The 17,113-nt window shown below is 47.8% G+C and overlaps 2 protein-coding genes across 5 annotated transcripts in view; one reads left to right on the forward strand and one right to left on the reverse strand.

Annotated features, from left to right (window-relative positions):
* LOC147019423 (serine/threonine-protein phosphatase 2A 56 kDa regulatory subunit gamma isoform-like) overlaps positions 1-17,113 on the reverse strand; it is a 203,411-nt gene that overhangs the window by 112,331 nt on the left and 73,967 nt on the right. The window lies entirely within an intron of this gene.
* LOC147019425 (uncharacterized) lies at positions 6,765-8,921 on the forward strand. The gene is made up of 2 exons (XM_085893883.1): positions 6,765-7,266; positions 7,390-8,921. Exon 2 carries the CDS (start codon positions 7,493-7,495, stop codon positions 8,231-8,233), a length of 741 nt encoding a protein of 246 aa, XP_085750009.1. The 5' UTR covers positions 6,765-7,266; positions 7,390-7,492; the 3' UTR covers positions 8,234-8,921.

Genomic DNA, 17,113 nt, shown 5'->3' on the forward strand with positions numbered 1-17,113 from the left:
GATCGTCCTTGCGTCCGCGTGTCCACGGGTAGGAGACATCTTTTCACCATTGTTCGAAGTTCTTCGCGGCTAATTTTTTATGGGGCTTTTTCAACAATGAGCTATAGCTTGTTTTTACGATTTAGGTCTATTCATAATGGGTTGGACAAATGCACAATGAGCTAATAATGTGCATAGAGCGCTTTGATTACTTATAGATACGATATAACAACGAATAATTATCGTGAAGCCGGCGTTCACAAACTATGCCCAACGATAGCCTAACTTATCCATATCGTGCGGCAGTTTATCTTTGCCGGTGACGTGGGGTTTGCTATTCATAGGCTGCCACTCAACGATTTTAATGGCTGCATCTCCACTATTGAAAGTAGACGCTTGCGCTCAACAATTCGATTTTTTTTTTACACTCAACGACTTTTAAACGGTACCACTCAGCTATTTTCATTGTTTACAATGAACGATTTAAACTGCTGTCACTCGCCTTTGTTTTTTGACACTGGGGTTTTGAAATTTGAAGCGTTTCTTCTGAACGTGTTAAAACGCTCAAACTCGACTATTTTAAATAGACGCTGCCGATGGACAATTGGAATCATAGCCAAGCTAGACATCGAAGTGTGAACATCCTCGTCATGCCGAAGAAAAGTTTGAAGAATGCTGCAAATAAGTGTCCTGGCCGTGGCCGTGGACGCTGACGCAAGGACGATCCATTATACCGACGTCTTTCAGCCTCTGAGTAACTTAAAAGTAACGTCTGTCGACGTGTGGCAACGATCGCATAACGTGCCAACAACACGTTAATCATAGGTTAGAAATAAGTTTCGGGTACGCTAGACATTACCTCGGCGTGTCTCAACTTATGATTAACTTACAAGTAGCATGTGTTGACGTCTGTCAACGATCGCAGACCGTGCATACAACTTGTGGCCAGTGTAGCGGAACGTGTGAGTCATACGCCGGCATACGTCGTGAAATTTCAAGCATGAAAAAATTTGAGGACAACCAAAAAGTACAACGTTTAAAGCCAACGTACAACGACGTATGGCAGTGTTTTTCAGCGGGCTCTCAATGTTATCAAAACTTACCCATAACGTATTCAACGTGTGCCAGCGTTTTAGAAAAAAAATTCAAAAATCGGCATACGTTGGCTAAAACGTCAAGGTGTGACCGGGCCTTGAGGAAGAATGGGGGGCGGGCTTCAGAGCTCGTGAAAGAAATGGGTGTAAACGTGTCTGTCGTAAAGAAAAAAGCTTCCCATAAGAGAGGGGATCTATCCTTTACTCTTCTCAACACATCACATTTAAGATCCCATTAGACATGAGGATGGGGCTAATCTGAACATGCATTTAAGGAAATAACTGTCTGAGGACCTGGATGTGTGGATGCATTCATCACACCGGATTCTGAAATCCGTAACAATATCATGGAACCAATGTTACAGCAAATACCAATTTTAGGTGGCTACCCTTCCCCCCCCCCCCCAGCCCCGTAAATCCCCTTCGACCCTAATTTTTTTTGATAGCGTGAACAAACTTTGGTACATCACACGTGTGATGAAGGTTATGCTCAAGTTTTATCGGAATTGTGTGTAGTTTCTGAGAAGAAAGCAAATACCTCTTTGGGAGGTGGGGAGCAAACCCCGTAAACTCCTTCCCGAGACCCCTCAGACCTCGATCTTTTTTCATGCCGTGAACAAACTTTGGTACATCATGGGTAATGATGGTTGTGGTGAAGTTTCATCAGAATTGTGTGTGTAGTTTCTGAGAAGAAAGCAAATACCTCTTTGGATGGGGGAGGGGGGAGCAAACCCCGTAAACTCCTTCCGTAGACCCCCTCAGACCCCGATCTTTTTTCATGCCGTGAACAAACTTTGGTACATCATGGGTAATGATGGTTGTGGTCATGTTTCATCGGAATTGCATGTGCAGTTTCTGAGAAGAAAGCAAATACCAATTTTTTTGGGGGGGGGGGCAACTCCCATAGACCCACTTAGGGCCCGATTATTTTTTTAATGTCATGAACAAACTTTGGTACATACACGGTGATGAACGTTGTGGTGAAGTTTCATCAAAATCATGTGTGTAGTTTCAGAGAAGAAGTTGCAAGTATTTGTGGATGGATGGGCAGATGACGCGCCATCCCATAAGCTCTCCAGAACTATGTTCCAGGTGTGCTATTATGGCCTTGGAAATGCTCAATTGTATTTACATTATTTAAATAAAAATATATTGAGGATGCTTTTTGACTCACCCTCGTACTTGCGAGTTTCAGTTTCCTACCCTGCTCTTTTTCTTTTCCTGTTCGTTCATTCCCTTCAGGTTTGTCACACTGCCAGTTCTACCTTGCTCTTCCATGAAATTCGCTCTTGTATATAAAATAGCATCCTTCTACCATACTGTTGGTGTTTTTCCCTTTTTCACTGTGTTCTGGTTACCTCCACCACCTTAGGTGGATGGAGGTTATGTTTTTGCCCCCATCAGTCTGTCTGTCTGTTTGTGAGCAGGATATCTCAAAAAAGTTGTGGACGAGTTATGACAAACTATGTGGAAGAGTTGGGTAGGTGCAAGAACAAGCGGATTAGATTTTGGTTTAGGTCTGGATCCAGATACGACCTATCAGTGGGACACAAAATGTAAACTGTTCAGCCTGGCAGACGTATGCGCTCTGTATATGACTGATCAGTATCTGTATCGTATCAGTATCTATAGAGCCCACAGTAGCTAACATGATAGACAGCTCATGCGCCACAGCATCTTGCCAGAGCTTAGACTACACGTGCACATTTGCCCTAAGTTTGCTGTGCAAAATTATTTTCATACGAAAAGGTCGAACATCCCAATAAAAATTTTCAACACTTAAACTGATATAAAAACATGAAACACAGCTGTGGTGAATTAACGTGAATTGAGGGACATGACGCGGGATCACATGTTGTGCGTCTCGCGTATAAGGGGAGGTCTCTGCGGCACGAGTGATTGTCCCCGGGGCATTGCTATTGACATCGGCTGTCCACTTGATGCTCGTTAACTGAAGGTGCTCATTGACTGGTGAGAATGGAGATTATATCGAACTCCGTGCTTACGCGGATTGTCTGCAATGGTTAACTGCACATGTATACGTTACTGCTTATGTACTCCTAGCTGAACCTGTATTCCCCGGTGTGCCCACAGAAGCGGCTCTAATCAAATGGAATAAAGCCTAAACTCTGAAGGTTCATCTCTCGCTCTCATTTCAATTTATTCCATTTAATTTTCTCGGCTCTCTCAACCAAAGATGGACAAGATCTACAAACCAGAGAGGTTCGACGCAGACCCGAACGCGACTGACGCAGAAATGAAATGGTCACATTGGTTCTGTTCCTTCTCACACTATCTGACCATCATCGCGGAGGGAGCTGACAAATTTGCCGCTCTCGTGAATCATGTCTCGCCCGGCGTGTACAGGCTCTTCTCGGGGTGCGACACTTACGAAGCAGCGATCGAGGTGCTGCAAGCGCTCTACGTGAAGCCCAAGAACGAGGTATACATACGACATCTTCTCAACACACGCAAGCAAGCAGCCGGGGAGACAATCGATCAGTTCCTGCAAGCTCTGAATCAGCTGGGAAAAGACGGCAGCTTCCGGGCGGTAAGCGCCGAGGAACACCGAAAGGAAGCGACCCGGGAGGCATTCATCCAAGGACTCAGATCAGCCCACATACGGCAACGCTTACTAGAGAAAGCGCAACCCACTCTTGACAAGGTAGTCGATCAGGCTCGAGCGATGGATACGGCTCAGCAGCAATCCGAGTCATTTGGGACACCGATGCTGCTCATGAACGCTGCTACGATGGGAACCCAAGGAACCCCACTGGCACAGACACAGCCAGACATAGGGGATGGAGAAACACCCGAGGAGCCGGATACCCAGACCTCGTCAAACTCCTCAGCAACTGCTCCGGTTGGTAAATGCTTCTTTTGTGGGTACAAAAGGCATCCTCGTCAAAAATGTCCCGCCAGAGATGCCACATGCATGAATTGCGACAAGAAAGGGCATTATGCCAGGGTATGTAAATCTACTCTAAGGAGAAATAAACCCACTTCTGCGGCTCTCTACTCGCAAAATAAATTGACTGCAGCCTCCCCGGGGAATCTATCCAAGGCTATCATCAACGTACGAATTAACGGGCATATGGCTGAGGCACTGATTGATACCGGTAGCTCTGAAAGTTTCGTCAACAGCTCGCTAGTGAAGGGCAGGAAATGGGTAATCCACCCGACTGACAATACGGTATGCATGGCCGCCACCTCACTACAATCCCGCGTACGAGGGTACTGCAATGTTGAATTGGACGTAAAAGGGTACACGCATCGGGATGTAAAGGTGCTGGTGCTTCGTGATTTGTGCGCAGACGTAATTCTGGGTCATAATGTCCTCAAGCAGCACACGAGCGTCGAAATACCCTTTGGAGGAAGCAAGCCTCGTCTAATTTTAAATGCGTTGACCACCGCGGAGGTGACGTCCCCCCAGCTGTTCGCTAACTTGTCGCCGGTCTGCAAACCGATAGCGATCAAATCGCGGCGATATACCACTGCTGACATGAATTTCATCACTTCGGAAACCAAGCGATTACTGGAGGAGGGAATTATAGAACCGAGCGATTCGCCATGGCGCGCACAGGTGTTAGTAACCAGCAGTCAGAACCATAAGAAACGGATGGTTGTCGATTATTCCCAAACGGTCAATCGCTTCACCCAACTCGACGCCTACCCCCTGCCGCGCATAGATGAGATGGTCGAACGCGTGGCCAATTATAAGGTATTCAGTACCATCGACTTGCGAAGCGCCTATCATCAAATTCCCATCCGAGAGGAAGACAAACCTTACACTGCATTCCAGGCAGGGCGGCGCCTCTACCAGTTCAGAAGGATACCATTCGGTGTCACGAATGGAGTAGCTTGCTTCCAACGGGTTATGGACGACATCATCTCAGATGAAAACCTCGAAGACACTTTTGTTTACGTGGATAATGTCACAGTGTGCGGTAGGGATCAGAGGGAACATGATAGGAATCTGGACAGATTCTTGAGCATTGCTAGAAAGTATAATCTGACTCTCAACTACGAGAAATGCGTATTCTCGGCAAGGTCAATTGACCTTCTCGGCTACACAATAGCCGACGGCACAATTAAGCCTGATCCTGAGCGATTGCGCCCGCTCCGTGAGCTTCCACCACCTCAGGACTTGCAAACAATGCGCCGGGTGATCGGGATGTTCGCTTACTATGCAAGATGGATTTCGCAATACTCCGAGAAAATACATCCCCTAGTGCATTGCAAAAACTTTCCACCAGATGCCGCTGTCGTAAGAGCTTTCCACAATCTCAAGGATGATATCAGTAAGTCCGTGGTTTTATCGATCGACAGCTCGGTGCCCTTCGTGGTGGAGACCGACGCTTCAAATCACGCCATAGCTGCTACACTTAATCAGTCTGGGCGGCCGGTCGCGTTCTTCTCGAGAACTCTCTCTAGAAGCGAGCAGAGACACTCAGCGATAGAGAAGGAAGCGTACGCCATCGTTGAAGCGCTGCGGAAATGGAGACATTATTTACTGGGAAACCACTTCACGCTCGTTACGGACCAACGATCCGTGGCATTCATGTTTGATGGGAAAAATAACGGGAAAATTAAGAATGAAAAAATTATGAGATGGCGGATAGACCTAGCTTGCTACAGATACGACATTGTTTACCGGCCCGGGAAAGAAAACCCTGCTGCAGATACCTTCTCCCGGGTCTACAGTTCGGCAACAATCAGTCAGGCTTTGCAAGACCTCCATGTGTCTCTGTGCCACCCAGGGGTAACCAGGATGGCACATTTCGTACGCAGACAAAATCTTCCCTATTCTGTTGAAGATATTAAACAAATGAATGCTTCATGCCCTGTTTGTGCTGAACTAAAACCCAGATTCTATGGCGCAGCATCTGGCAGACTGATCAAGGCTACTTCCCCCTTCGAGAGACTAAACATCGACTTCAAAGGGCCCCTGCCGACCGAAACAGACAACAGATACATATTCACCGTTGTTGATGAGTATTCAAGGTTCCCTTTCGCGTTTCCGTGCTCGGATATGACCTCGGGCACTGTCGTAAAATGTCTCTCTGACCTCTTCGCTATGTTTGGGAGACCTTCGTACATACATTCAGACAGAGGGCCGTGTTTCATGTCGGCCGGGCTAAAACAATTCCTATTAGAGCACGGCATAGCAACTAGTCGAACGACGGGTTACAACCCACAGGGAAACGGGCAGGTGGAACGGTATAATGGAGTTATTTGGAAAGCCGTAACTCTGGCGCTGAAATCGAGAGGACTGGGCCCCGAGCGATGGGAGGTTACTCTTCCCGACGCTCTGAATTCCATACGCTCTTTGCTCTGCACGTCCACAAATGCCACTCCTCACGAACGTATGTTTACTCACCAACGACGTTATGTTGACGGTCAAACGGTGCCCAACTGGCTGACCCACCCCGGTACAGTGTTCATGAAACGCCCGGTACGACAAAGCAAGTATGAACCGCTGGTGGAGGGGTCGAACTCATTGACACTAATCCAGAGTATGCCCATGTCAGGCTCCCGGATGGCAGGGAGACCACTGTGTCGGTTCACCATCTGGCTCCCTCAGGTACTCCTCCCGCCGGTACACCACCTTCTGGCACTCCTCCTTCTGACATTTCCCCAGGAACTCCGCCAGGCGACGGGGCTGCCGCGTTCCACCCGAGAGCGATCGAGGAGTCATCCCCGGCACAAGTCGAGGCTCACCAAGAGGATCGGGAGTCTCCCTCAAGTGAAACTGCCGTTTACTCCCGGAGAGGTCGACGAATAAGGCCCCTCGACGACTCAATCTGTAAAGGGGATTATCGGCATTCTCGCTGCTCATGCTCCTATATGCCCATTATATCATATATCGATGCTCATTTCCATGCTCCTACAACTCAAAATAATCACTGCTTGGCATGTATGCTTCTGTAGATCTATTAGTCCGCGTTGCTTGAAATGTATACTCCTATAGTGCTAAAGCAATCATGGTGTGTAAGATGGGCCCCTAGTTACATTTTAAAGGTGGGGAGAATGTGGTGAATTAACGTGAATTGAGGGACATGACGCGGGATCACATGTTGTGCGTCTCGCGTATAAGGGGAGGTCTCTGCGGCACGAGTGATTGTCCCCGGGGCATTGCTATTGACATCGGCTGTCCACTTGATGCTCGTTAACTGAAGGTGCTCATTGACTGGTGAGAATGGAGATTATATCGAACTCCGTGCTTACGCGGATTGTCTGCAATGGTTAACTGCACATGTATACGTTACTGCTTATGTACTCCTAGCTGAACCTGTATTCCCCGGTGTGCCCACAGAAGCGGCTCTAATCAAATGGAATAAAGCCTAAACTCTGAAGGTTCATCTCTCGCTCTCATTTCAATTTATTCCATTTAATTTTCTCGGCTCTCTCAACCAAAGATGGACAAGATCTACAAACCAGAGAGGTTCGACGCAGACCCGAACGCGACTGACGCAGAAATGAAATGGTCACATTGGTTCTGTTCCTTCTCACACTATCTGACCATCATCGCGGAGGGAGCTGACAAATTTGCCGCTCTCGTGAATCATGTCTCGCCCGGCGTGTACAGGCTCTTCTCGGGGTGCGACACTTACGAAGCAGCGATCGAGGTGCTGCAAGCGCTCTACGTGAAGCCCAAGAACGAGGTATACATACGACATCTTCTCAACACACGCAAGCAAGCAGCCGGGGAGACAATCGATCAGTTCCTGCAAGCTCTGAATCAGCTGGGAAAAGACGGCAGCTTCCGGGCGGTAAGCGCCGAGGAACACCGAAAGGAAGCGACCCGGGAGGCATTCATCCAAGGACTCAGATCAGCCCACATACGGCAACGCTTACTAGAGAAAGCGCAACCCACTCTTGACAAGGTAGTCGATCAGGCTCGAGCGATGGATACGGCTCAGCAGCAATCCGAGTCATTTGGGACACCGATGCTGCTCATGAACGCTGCTACGATGGGAACCCAAGGAACCCCACTGGCACAGACACAGCCAGACATAGGGGATGGAGAAACACCCGAGGAGCCGGATACCCAGACCTCGTCAAACTCCTCAGCAACTGCTCCGGTTGGTAAATGCTTCTTTTGTGGGTACAAAGGCATCCTCGTCAAAAATGTCCCGCCAGAGATGCCACATGCATGAATTGCGACAAGAAAGGGCATTATGCCAGGGTATGTAAATCTACTCTAAGGAGAAATAAACCCACTTCTGCGGCTCTCTACTCGCAAAATAAATTGACTGCAGCCTCCCCGGGGAATCTATCCAAGGCTATCATCAACGTACGAATTAACGGGCATATGGCTGAGGCACTGATTGATACCGGTAGCTCTGAAAGTTTCGTCAACAGCTCGCTAGTGAAGGGCAGGAAATGGGTAATCCACCCGACTGACAATACGGTATGCATGGCCGCCACCTCACTACAATCCCGCGTACGAGGGTACTGCAATGTTGAATTGGACGTAAAAGGGTACACGCATCGGGATGTAAAGGTGCTGGTGCTTCGTGATTTGTGCGCAGACGTAATTCTGGGTCATAATGTCCTCAAGCAGCACACGAGCGTCGAAATACCCTTTGGAGGAAGCAAGCCTCGTCTAATTTTAAATGCGTTGACCACCGCGGAGGTGACGTCCCGCCAGCTGTTCGCTAACTTGTCGCCGGTCTGCAAACCGATAGCGATCAAATCGCGGCGATATACCACTGCTGACATGAATTTCATCACTTCGGAAACCAAGCGATTACTGGAGGAGGGAATTATAGAACCGAGCGATTCGCCATGGCGCGCACAGGTGTTAGTAACCAGCAGTCAGAACCATAAGAAACGGATGGTTGTCGATTATTCCCAAACGGTCAATCGCTTCACCCAACTCGACGCCTACCCCTGCCGCGCATAGATGAGATGGTCGAACGCGTGGCCAATTATAAGGTATTCAGTACCATCGACTTGCGAAGCGCCTATCATCAAATTCCCATCCGAGAGGAAGACAAACCTTACACTGCATTCCAGGCAGGGCGGCGCCTCTACCAGTTCAGAAGGATACCATTCGGTGTCACGAATGGAGTAGCTTGCTTCCAACGGGTTATGGACGACATCATCTCAGATGAAAACCTCGAAGACACTTTTGTTTACGTGGATAATGTCACAGTGTGCGGTAGGGATCAGAGGGAACATGATAGGAATCTGGACAGATTCTTGAGCATTGCTAGAAAGTATAATCTGACTCTCAACTACGAGAAATGCGTATTCTCGGCAAGGTCAATTGACCTTCTCGGCTACACAATAGCCGACGGCACAATTAAGCCTGATCCTGAGCGATTGCGCCCGCTCCGTGAGCTTCCACCACCTCAGGACTTGCAAACAATGCGCCGGGTGATCGGGATGTTCGCTTACTATGCAAGATGGATTTCGCAATACTCCGAGAAAATACATCCCCTAGTGCATTGCAAAAACTTTCCACCAGATGCCGCTGTCGTAAGAGCTTTCCACAATCTCAAGGATGATATCAGTAAGTCCGTGGTTTTATCGATCGACAGCTCGGTGCCCTTCGTGGTGGAGACCGACGCTTCAAATCACGCCATAGCTGCTACACTTAATCAGTCTGGGCGGCCGGTCGCGTTCTTCTCGAGAACTCTCTCTAGAAGCGAGCAGAGACACTCAGCGATAGAGAAGGAAGCGTACGCCATCGTTGAAGCGCTGCGGAAATGGAGACATTATTTACTGGGAAACCACTTCACGCTCGTTACGGACCAACGATCCGTGGCATTCATGTTTGATGGGAAAAATAACGGGAAAATTAAGAATGAAAAAATTATGAGATGGCGGATAGACCTAGCTTGCTACAGATACGACATTGTTTACCGGCCCGGGAAAGAAAACCCTGCTGCAGATACCTTCTCCCGGGTCTACAGTTCGGCAACAATCAGTCAGGCTTTGCAAGACCTCCATGTGTCTCTGTGCCACCCAGGGGTAACCAGGATGGCACATTTCGTACGCAGACAAAATCTTCCCTATTCTGTTGAAGATATTAAACAAATGAATGCTTCATGCCCTGTTTGTGCTGAACTAAAACCCAGATTCTATGGCGCGGCATCTGGCAGACTGATCAAGGCTACTTCCCCCTTCGAGAGACTAAACATCGACTTCAAAGGGCCCCTGCCGACCGAAACAGACAACAGATACATATTCACCGTTGTTGATGAGTATTCAAGGTTCCCTTTCGCGTTTCCGTGCTCGGATATGACCTCGGGCACTGTCGTAAAATGTCTCTCTGACCTCTTCGCTATGTTTGGGAGACCTTCGTACATACATTCAGACAGAGGGCCGTGTTTCATGTCGGCCGGGCTAAAACAATTCCTATTAGAGCACGGCATAGCAACTAGTCGAACGACGGGTTACAACCCACAGGGAAACGGGCAGGTGGAACGGTATAATGGAGTTATTTGGAAAGCCGTAACTCTGGCGCTGAAATCGAGAGGACTGGGCCCCGAGCGATGGGAGGTTACTCTTCCCGACGCTCTGAATTCCATACGCTCTTTGCTCTGCACGTCCACAAATGCCACTCCTCACGAACGTATGTTTACTCACCAACGACGTTATGTTGACGGTCAAACGGTGCCCAACTGGCTGACCCACCCCGGTACAGTGTTCATGAAACGCCCGGTACGACAAAGCAAGTATGAACCGCTGGTGGAGGGGGTCGAACTCATTGACACTAATCCAGAGTATGCCCATGTCAGGCTCCCGGATGGCAGGGAGACCACTGTGTCGGTTCACCATCTGGCTCCCTCAGGTACTCCTCCCGCCGGTACACCACCTTCTGGCACTCCTCCTTCTGACATTTCCCCCCCAGGAACTCCGCCAGGCGACGGGGCTGCCGCGTTCCACCCGAGAGCGATCGAGGAGTCATCCCCGGCACAAGTCGAGGCTCACCAAGAGGATCGGGAGTCTCCCTCAAGTGAAACTGCCGTTTACTCCCGGAGAGGTCGACGAATAAGGCCCCCTCGACGACTCAATCTGTAAAGGGGATTATCGGCATTCTCGCTGCTCATGCTCCTATATGCCCATTATATCATATATCGATGCTCATTTCCATGCTCCTACAACTCAAAATAATCACTGCTTGGCATGTATGCTTCTGTAGATCTATTAGTCCGCGTTGCTTGAAATGTATACTCCTATAGTGCTAAAGCAATCATGGTGTGTAAGATGGGCCCCTAGTTACATTTTAAAGGTGGGGAGAATGTGGTGAATTAACGTGAATTGAGGGACATGACGCGGGATCACATGTTGTGCGTCTCGCGTATAAGGGGAGGTCTCTGCGGCACGAGTGATTGTCCCCGGGGCATTGCTATTGACATCGGCTGTCCACTTGATGCTCGTTAACTGAAGGTGCTCATTGACTGGTGAGAATGGAGATTATATCGAACTCCGTGCTTACGCGGATTGTCTGCAATGGTTAACTGCACATGTATACGTTACTGCTTATGTACTCCTAGCTGAACCTGTATTCCCCGGTGTGCCCACAGAAGCGGCTCTAATCAAATGGAATAAAGCCTAAACTCTGAAGGTTCATCTCTCGCTCTCATTTCTCTCTCGCTCTCACTTTCAGCTATCTCAGCACGAGCACCGTGATGTACAATGCACACGCCACATGGAACAGAGGTCCTCACATAAATGCATTATGTAAATCCATCCATCCATTGTCACCACACTCTGTGCAGAGTGTTGGTGCTACCTCAGCAGTCTCCTTGGCTATTGGGCACAATCCTGGATGGGTCGCCACTCCGACGCAGTATACCAGCAAGCTGGCACTCATTTTGCCAACTTCGGAAGGATGACAGGCCGAGTTAACCCCACCTGGTATTAATTCAACAGCTGAGCAGAATTTGAACTCAGCACCCGATGATCCCAAGCCCACCACCCTAGCCATAAAGCCAACACCTAGCATATTATGTAAATGCTGCACACCTATTTTCCAGTAATGCAGTATCTCATTGAACACTGCCTGTAGAACACTAATTACCTCCGCCACTGAAGGTGGATGGACAGAAGTTACGTTTTTCACTCCTATCCGTCTGTCTGTCTGCCTGTGAACAGGATATCTCAAAAGGTTGTGGACGGATTCGGACGAAATTTGGTGGAGAGTTTGGGGTGTGACAAGGACAAAATTATTAGATTTTGGTGAAGATCCGCACACAGATCCAGAAACTAGAATTTTATAATTTCCAAGTGATTCTTCATTATTGAGAAATGAGGCCAAAAATGATATATAGCATGATATCTTTAAAAAGTTGGAAGAATGACAAAACGAGGTGGATGAGTTGGTTAGGTGACAAGAACAAGCCGATTCAATTTTGATTCAGATCTGGATCTAAATCCAGCCCATTACTGGGATACAAAAATGTAAAACCTATCAAAATGGTGGAGGGATGTGCTCTACAGCCGTTCTAGTTTGTTATAAGAGTTCTTTGTCCTTGAGAATTTTATTTACTCCCTAAAAAATGAAGAAAATCCATAACACCACTGCCTTTCTTTGTACTGTATGCAAAAGCTCGAAGCCAAACAGAGCTGTTTACTCCACCTTCAATTTGCATCAGGTTGAGCCTCCACTCACCTCATCTCCCACCACTGCCATGTAGGAGCAGAGCAGGAGTGACGGCAATTATTCATTTTATTGATGAGTGTGCATCACTCGCCTCTAATGATGCCTTTTAGCATATTTTTGATTCGTGTAACGCATCTTTGCGCTCTCTTTTTCAGTGTAGAAGTCATTTTACACATACTCAAATGTGTGTGTGTGTGTGTGTGTGTGTGTAAATATATATATATATATATATATATATATATATATATATATATATATATATATATATATATATATATATATATATATATATAGTTGCGGATTCACGCCCGCCGGCGTGCGAACGGCCACGTAACTCGAATCGCGGCACGTCGCCCACCGGACGGACAATCCCGTCGTGACCCTCTCGGACTAACACCGGGAACTAGTCACGGGTGGGCCTTTCGGCCTCACCACGATCGTGCCAATCGGCCCCCCGCGTGGGATAGGGTTTCTCGCCAAATTCGACCTACCTAAGTACCCACACGGAGGGTAGACCGGGCGATCGCACCTCGCCGCAGGTCGACTTCGGACACGGGCCACTTTAAGCGACCCGTTCCGTACTATCGGGATAACCGAGCGGTGTTATCGTCAACCTGGACGGTTCGATTAATTATCGGGCGTTTTAGCCCAAGACCAACCCTTTACGTGAAGTAAGATGGAGATTCAATAAAGGAAAAGACGAAGCGAAACGGGAAAACAGTTCAACATAAAGCACATTTATTTCGCGATGAACGGAAAGCACACATGTACAATTACACCAAAAGCAAATGTAAAAGAAGAAGAAACACACAATAATACACAAAAAGCAAATGTAAAAGCAAAACACAATGCAGATATACCACCGACTACCGAGCACACGGCAACACTTATACAGTTTTACTTCACAGACGGCGCCGACAACACATATACTCAAAGCAAAAGAAAAAGGGACCACCCTCCACTATGAGGGGGCAGACGGCCAGGGGCCGAGACCGCGTCGGGCCTACCCGTCTGATGATGAGCCGCAAAATGGCGGTGGCGCCCCGACTCCGAGGGCCTCACGGACCGTGTCTGGAATGGGGTGGGAACGGGGCCCCCTTCTCGCACTATCTCAGCGCGGGGGGAAACAGGAGGGGGTTGTTGATGCTCGGGGGAAGGAGGATATCTCCCTGGCTCGGGTCCCGCGACGAGCGTCTCCACCACGACCTCGGTCGCGTTACCGGCCTCTCCTCTCCGCAGCTCCCCGACTCTGACACGAGCACCCCCTCGACTGCCTTCGCCGCCGCCACCTCTCCAACTCTCCACAGCTCCGTCCAACTGCCTTCTCCGACTCCTCTCTTGACTGGCTCTTCCCAACTCCACCGACTCCGAACTGCTTTGACTGACTACTACTGCTTCTTCTTCCCAACTCCACCGACTGCGAACTGCCCCTTATATGCCCCGTGGCCTCGCTCCTTCACCTTCGACCCTTTACCTCCGACCCTTCACCTCTAACTGGCTCCCCATTGGACCGAGGAAAAGTGGGCGTGAATGCTTTTTGATCCATGAATTTGCATATAGCGACCACACTCCGACGCACCTGGAGGCGGGGCCAAATCGCCCCACGCTCGCCGATAGGACGGAACAGAAGTGGGCGTGAGTCGTTTTTGATCCGATTGCTTCGGAAAGGCCGGCGCCTTTGCACCCGCTGCTCGGTGCGCGCCCTGCACGAGTCCAGGATCGGCGCCCACAAGCGGCGCGGAAATGGCGGTGATGCGATGGTTGCGAGGGCGAGTTGTGACGGTAAAGGTCGTGGCTGTTGGCGTTGTTGTTGTTGTGAAGCGGCGTTGCGGCTGGTGGTTGTTGTGTGATGGCTGTTGAGACGTGGTTGGTGGTGGTAGTAATGGTGGTAATGGTAGTAATGGCGGCTGGTCCAAAATAAAGATAGTAAAAGAAAAACGGCTATCTAAAAGGGTCGCAGCCCGCATGAATGACATTTATTCCCTCTAAACAACGGGTTTGGGCCTAACTACACATATACTTACAGAGATATCTCACCTAAGGGACCTGAATGGTGGTTTGCGAATTTCGTCAACCACAACAATATATATATATATATATATATATATATATATATATATATATATATATATATATATATATATATATATATATATATATATATATATATATATATATATGTTGTGGATTTCAGAATCGGATCTGAGGAATGCACACAATGTCCAGGTCATCAGAAAGGCATTTCCATAAATATCAAATATATTTTGCTTTAAAACACACAAAAAGAAACCATATGACCTTTGTAAATCATGTACCTCTACCTTGTAGCAACTGCCGACTGTACATCCCGATAGGGACACAAACTGTACCTCTACGACTGCAGGGTGCTCGGCAAGTGGCTTAAGCACTCAAGCATGCACTCCAATGAAATGGTTGATAAGGAACAGCAAGCCAGGCTGTGGCTGCACACCATCCATCCATGGGGACCATACTCTGTACAGAGTGTTGGTGCTTCGGAAGCAGTCTCCTGGGCTATTGCACATAATCCTGGACCGGTCACCACTCCGACACAGGATACCAGCAAGACGGCACTCATTTTGCCAACCTCGGAAGGATGACAGGCAGAGTCAACCCCACCTGGTATTAATTCAACGGCTAAGCGGGATTTGAACTCAAAACCCAAGGATCCAAAGCCCATCACCCAAACCATTAAGCCAACACCAAGCATGCATACCACATAGGATCCCTTCAACTTCAAAGCCAGTATTCACCGTACCACAGCAGTTAAAGAAATTCTATGAATTCGTTCAAATAATGACTTTATCCACAAGAGTTACTGTTTAACGAAGAACAATCCTGGAGACATCGCAAAGTTTAATTGCCCATGAAATAAACATTGCAGATAATCCGCCACGTTGCCTGCTCATCTGTGCATGCGTCACATGGTACAATGGTTTACAGTCCACGCAAATGTTACAACTTCATTACAAAACGTCCGTTTTTCACCAGATTTGTTTTGATTCCCTGTAGAGCACCTCACAAGACCTCCGAAAATAGACACAGATCTGGCAGACGCTATGGATAAACAGTCCCTCTGGGGGACAGGGTACAATGTCAAGCAGGGAATGCATTAAATCATATTGCTCAATGAAGCTAGTTAATTTTGGCACGTTCCTAAACTTTTTGTTCTATCAATATAATTCTCCAAACAGTAGAAAAAGATAAGTTTAATGCTTTGGAAATTTCACATTTTCTTGTGTATGTATATATGGAGAATGGGGTACCATAACCTTGCTTGCTTAAAGTAAATAGGCTTAAAGTAATTTGAGAATTCCAAGGGCAGATAAATGAAGACTGTCATGAGGATTGGGGTGTCAGGAAGGTTGGTTTAAGCATGAAGCAAGACAGTGCTGTCTGAACGCGGTCGGGGATGAGGCGCAGGTTTACAAACCATTCAGGAATGAAACACAAAGGAATGGAAGATGAGGCTGCGGTAGTTGAGAAGGATATTTCAAAATGAGAGCATAGGGAGATGAAACATTTTAAAACTGTCATTCAAAAGAATCGTGTTGGCAGTCAGAAGGGAGGAGGAAGGAAAGTGGAGATGAGTGGGGGGGGGGGGAATAGTTTTGAGACTAAATTATTTCAGGAATGAGCTAGAAATGAGTAGAAGTAATGAATAATATTTCATTATTACTATTTGTGGTCGTTTTGAGGAATAGAAGAAGGAAACGAGAGAGGTTTTGAGGCAGGGAGTGAATGGAGGACCCCCAAGGTAGGGTGTGGGTGGAGGTCCCCAAGACAGTGTCATGGGTCCGGTCTTGTTCACAAATGAACTTTGTGATGCTCTCGAAAACCCTCCCTTCCTTCTGCAAATGACTCCACATTGTGTTGTATGGTACTTCCATCCCACTGCTAAGCAGAATGCAGCTGCATCACTCTATGTTGATCAGGAATTTATTGGATGCTGGTCTGATAAATGGAACATATCATTAAATCCTGGAAGAAAAAAAAATCACTGTCTCACTCTATCGCTCTGGAAGGATCGTCACACCTATCTATTTCTGTCACACCATGGTCAGCCACGAGAAGACTCCTTTACTCCTCACTTCTCCAATCTATGGAACCATCTTCCAGAAGCCTTTCTTTGACACTCTTCCCTCTGCCATGGTTTCAAGCAGGCAGTGCACCACCACCTCCAGTAACCACCTATCCTGATTCATGATTTTTATTACCCCCATTAACCCTTCATACCTAAACCCTCTTATTTGCTGTTTTCAGTGTTTCCTCTCCCATCTCTTCCTTTCCTATTCATTCATTCTCTTGCTGGTTGTGCCATATTGGTGCCCTGCTAACCCATTGTCAATTCCACCTTACTCTTCCATCAATCTCACTCTTGCATTAAAAAAAGAAAAAAAAT

The sequence above is a fragment of the Eptatretus burgeri genome, chromosome 9, assembly GCF_056783735.1.
Source record: "Eptatretus burgeri isolate ZD-2024b chromosome 9, Ebu_testis_v1, whole genome shotgun sequence".
In the NCBI taxonomy this organism is placed as follows: Eukaryota; Metazoa; Chordata; class Myxini; order Myxiniformes; family Myxinidae; genus Eptatretus; species Eptatretus burgeri.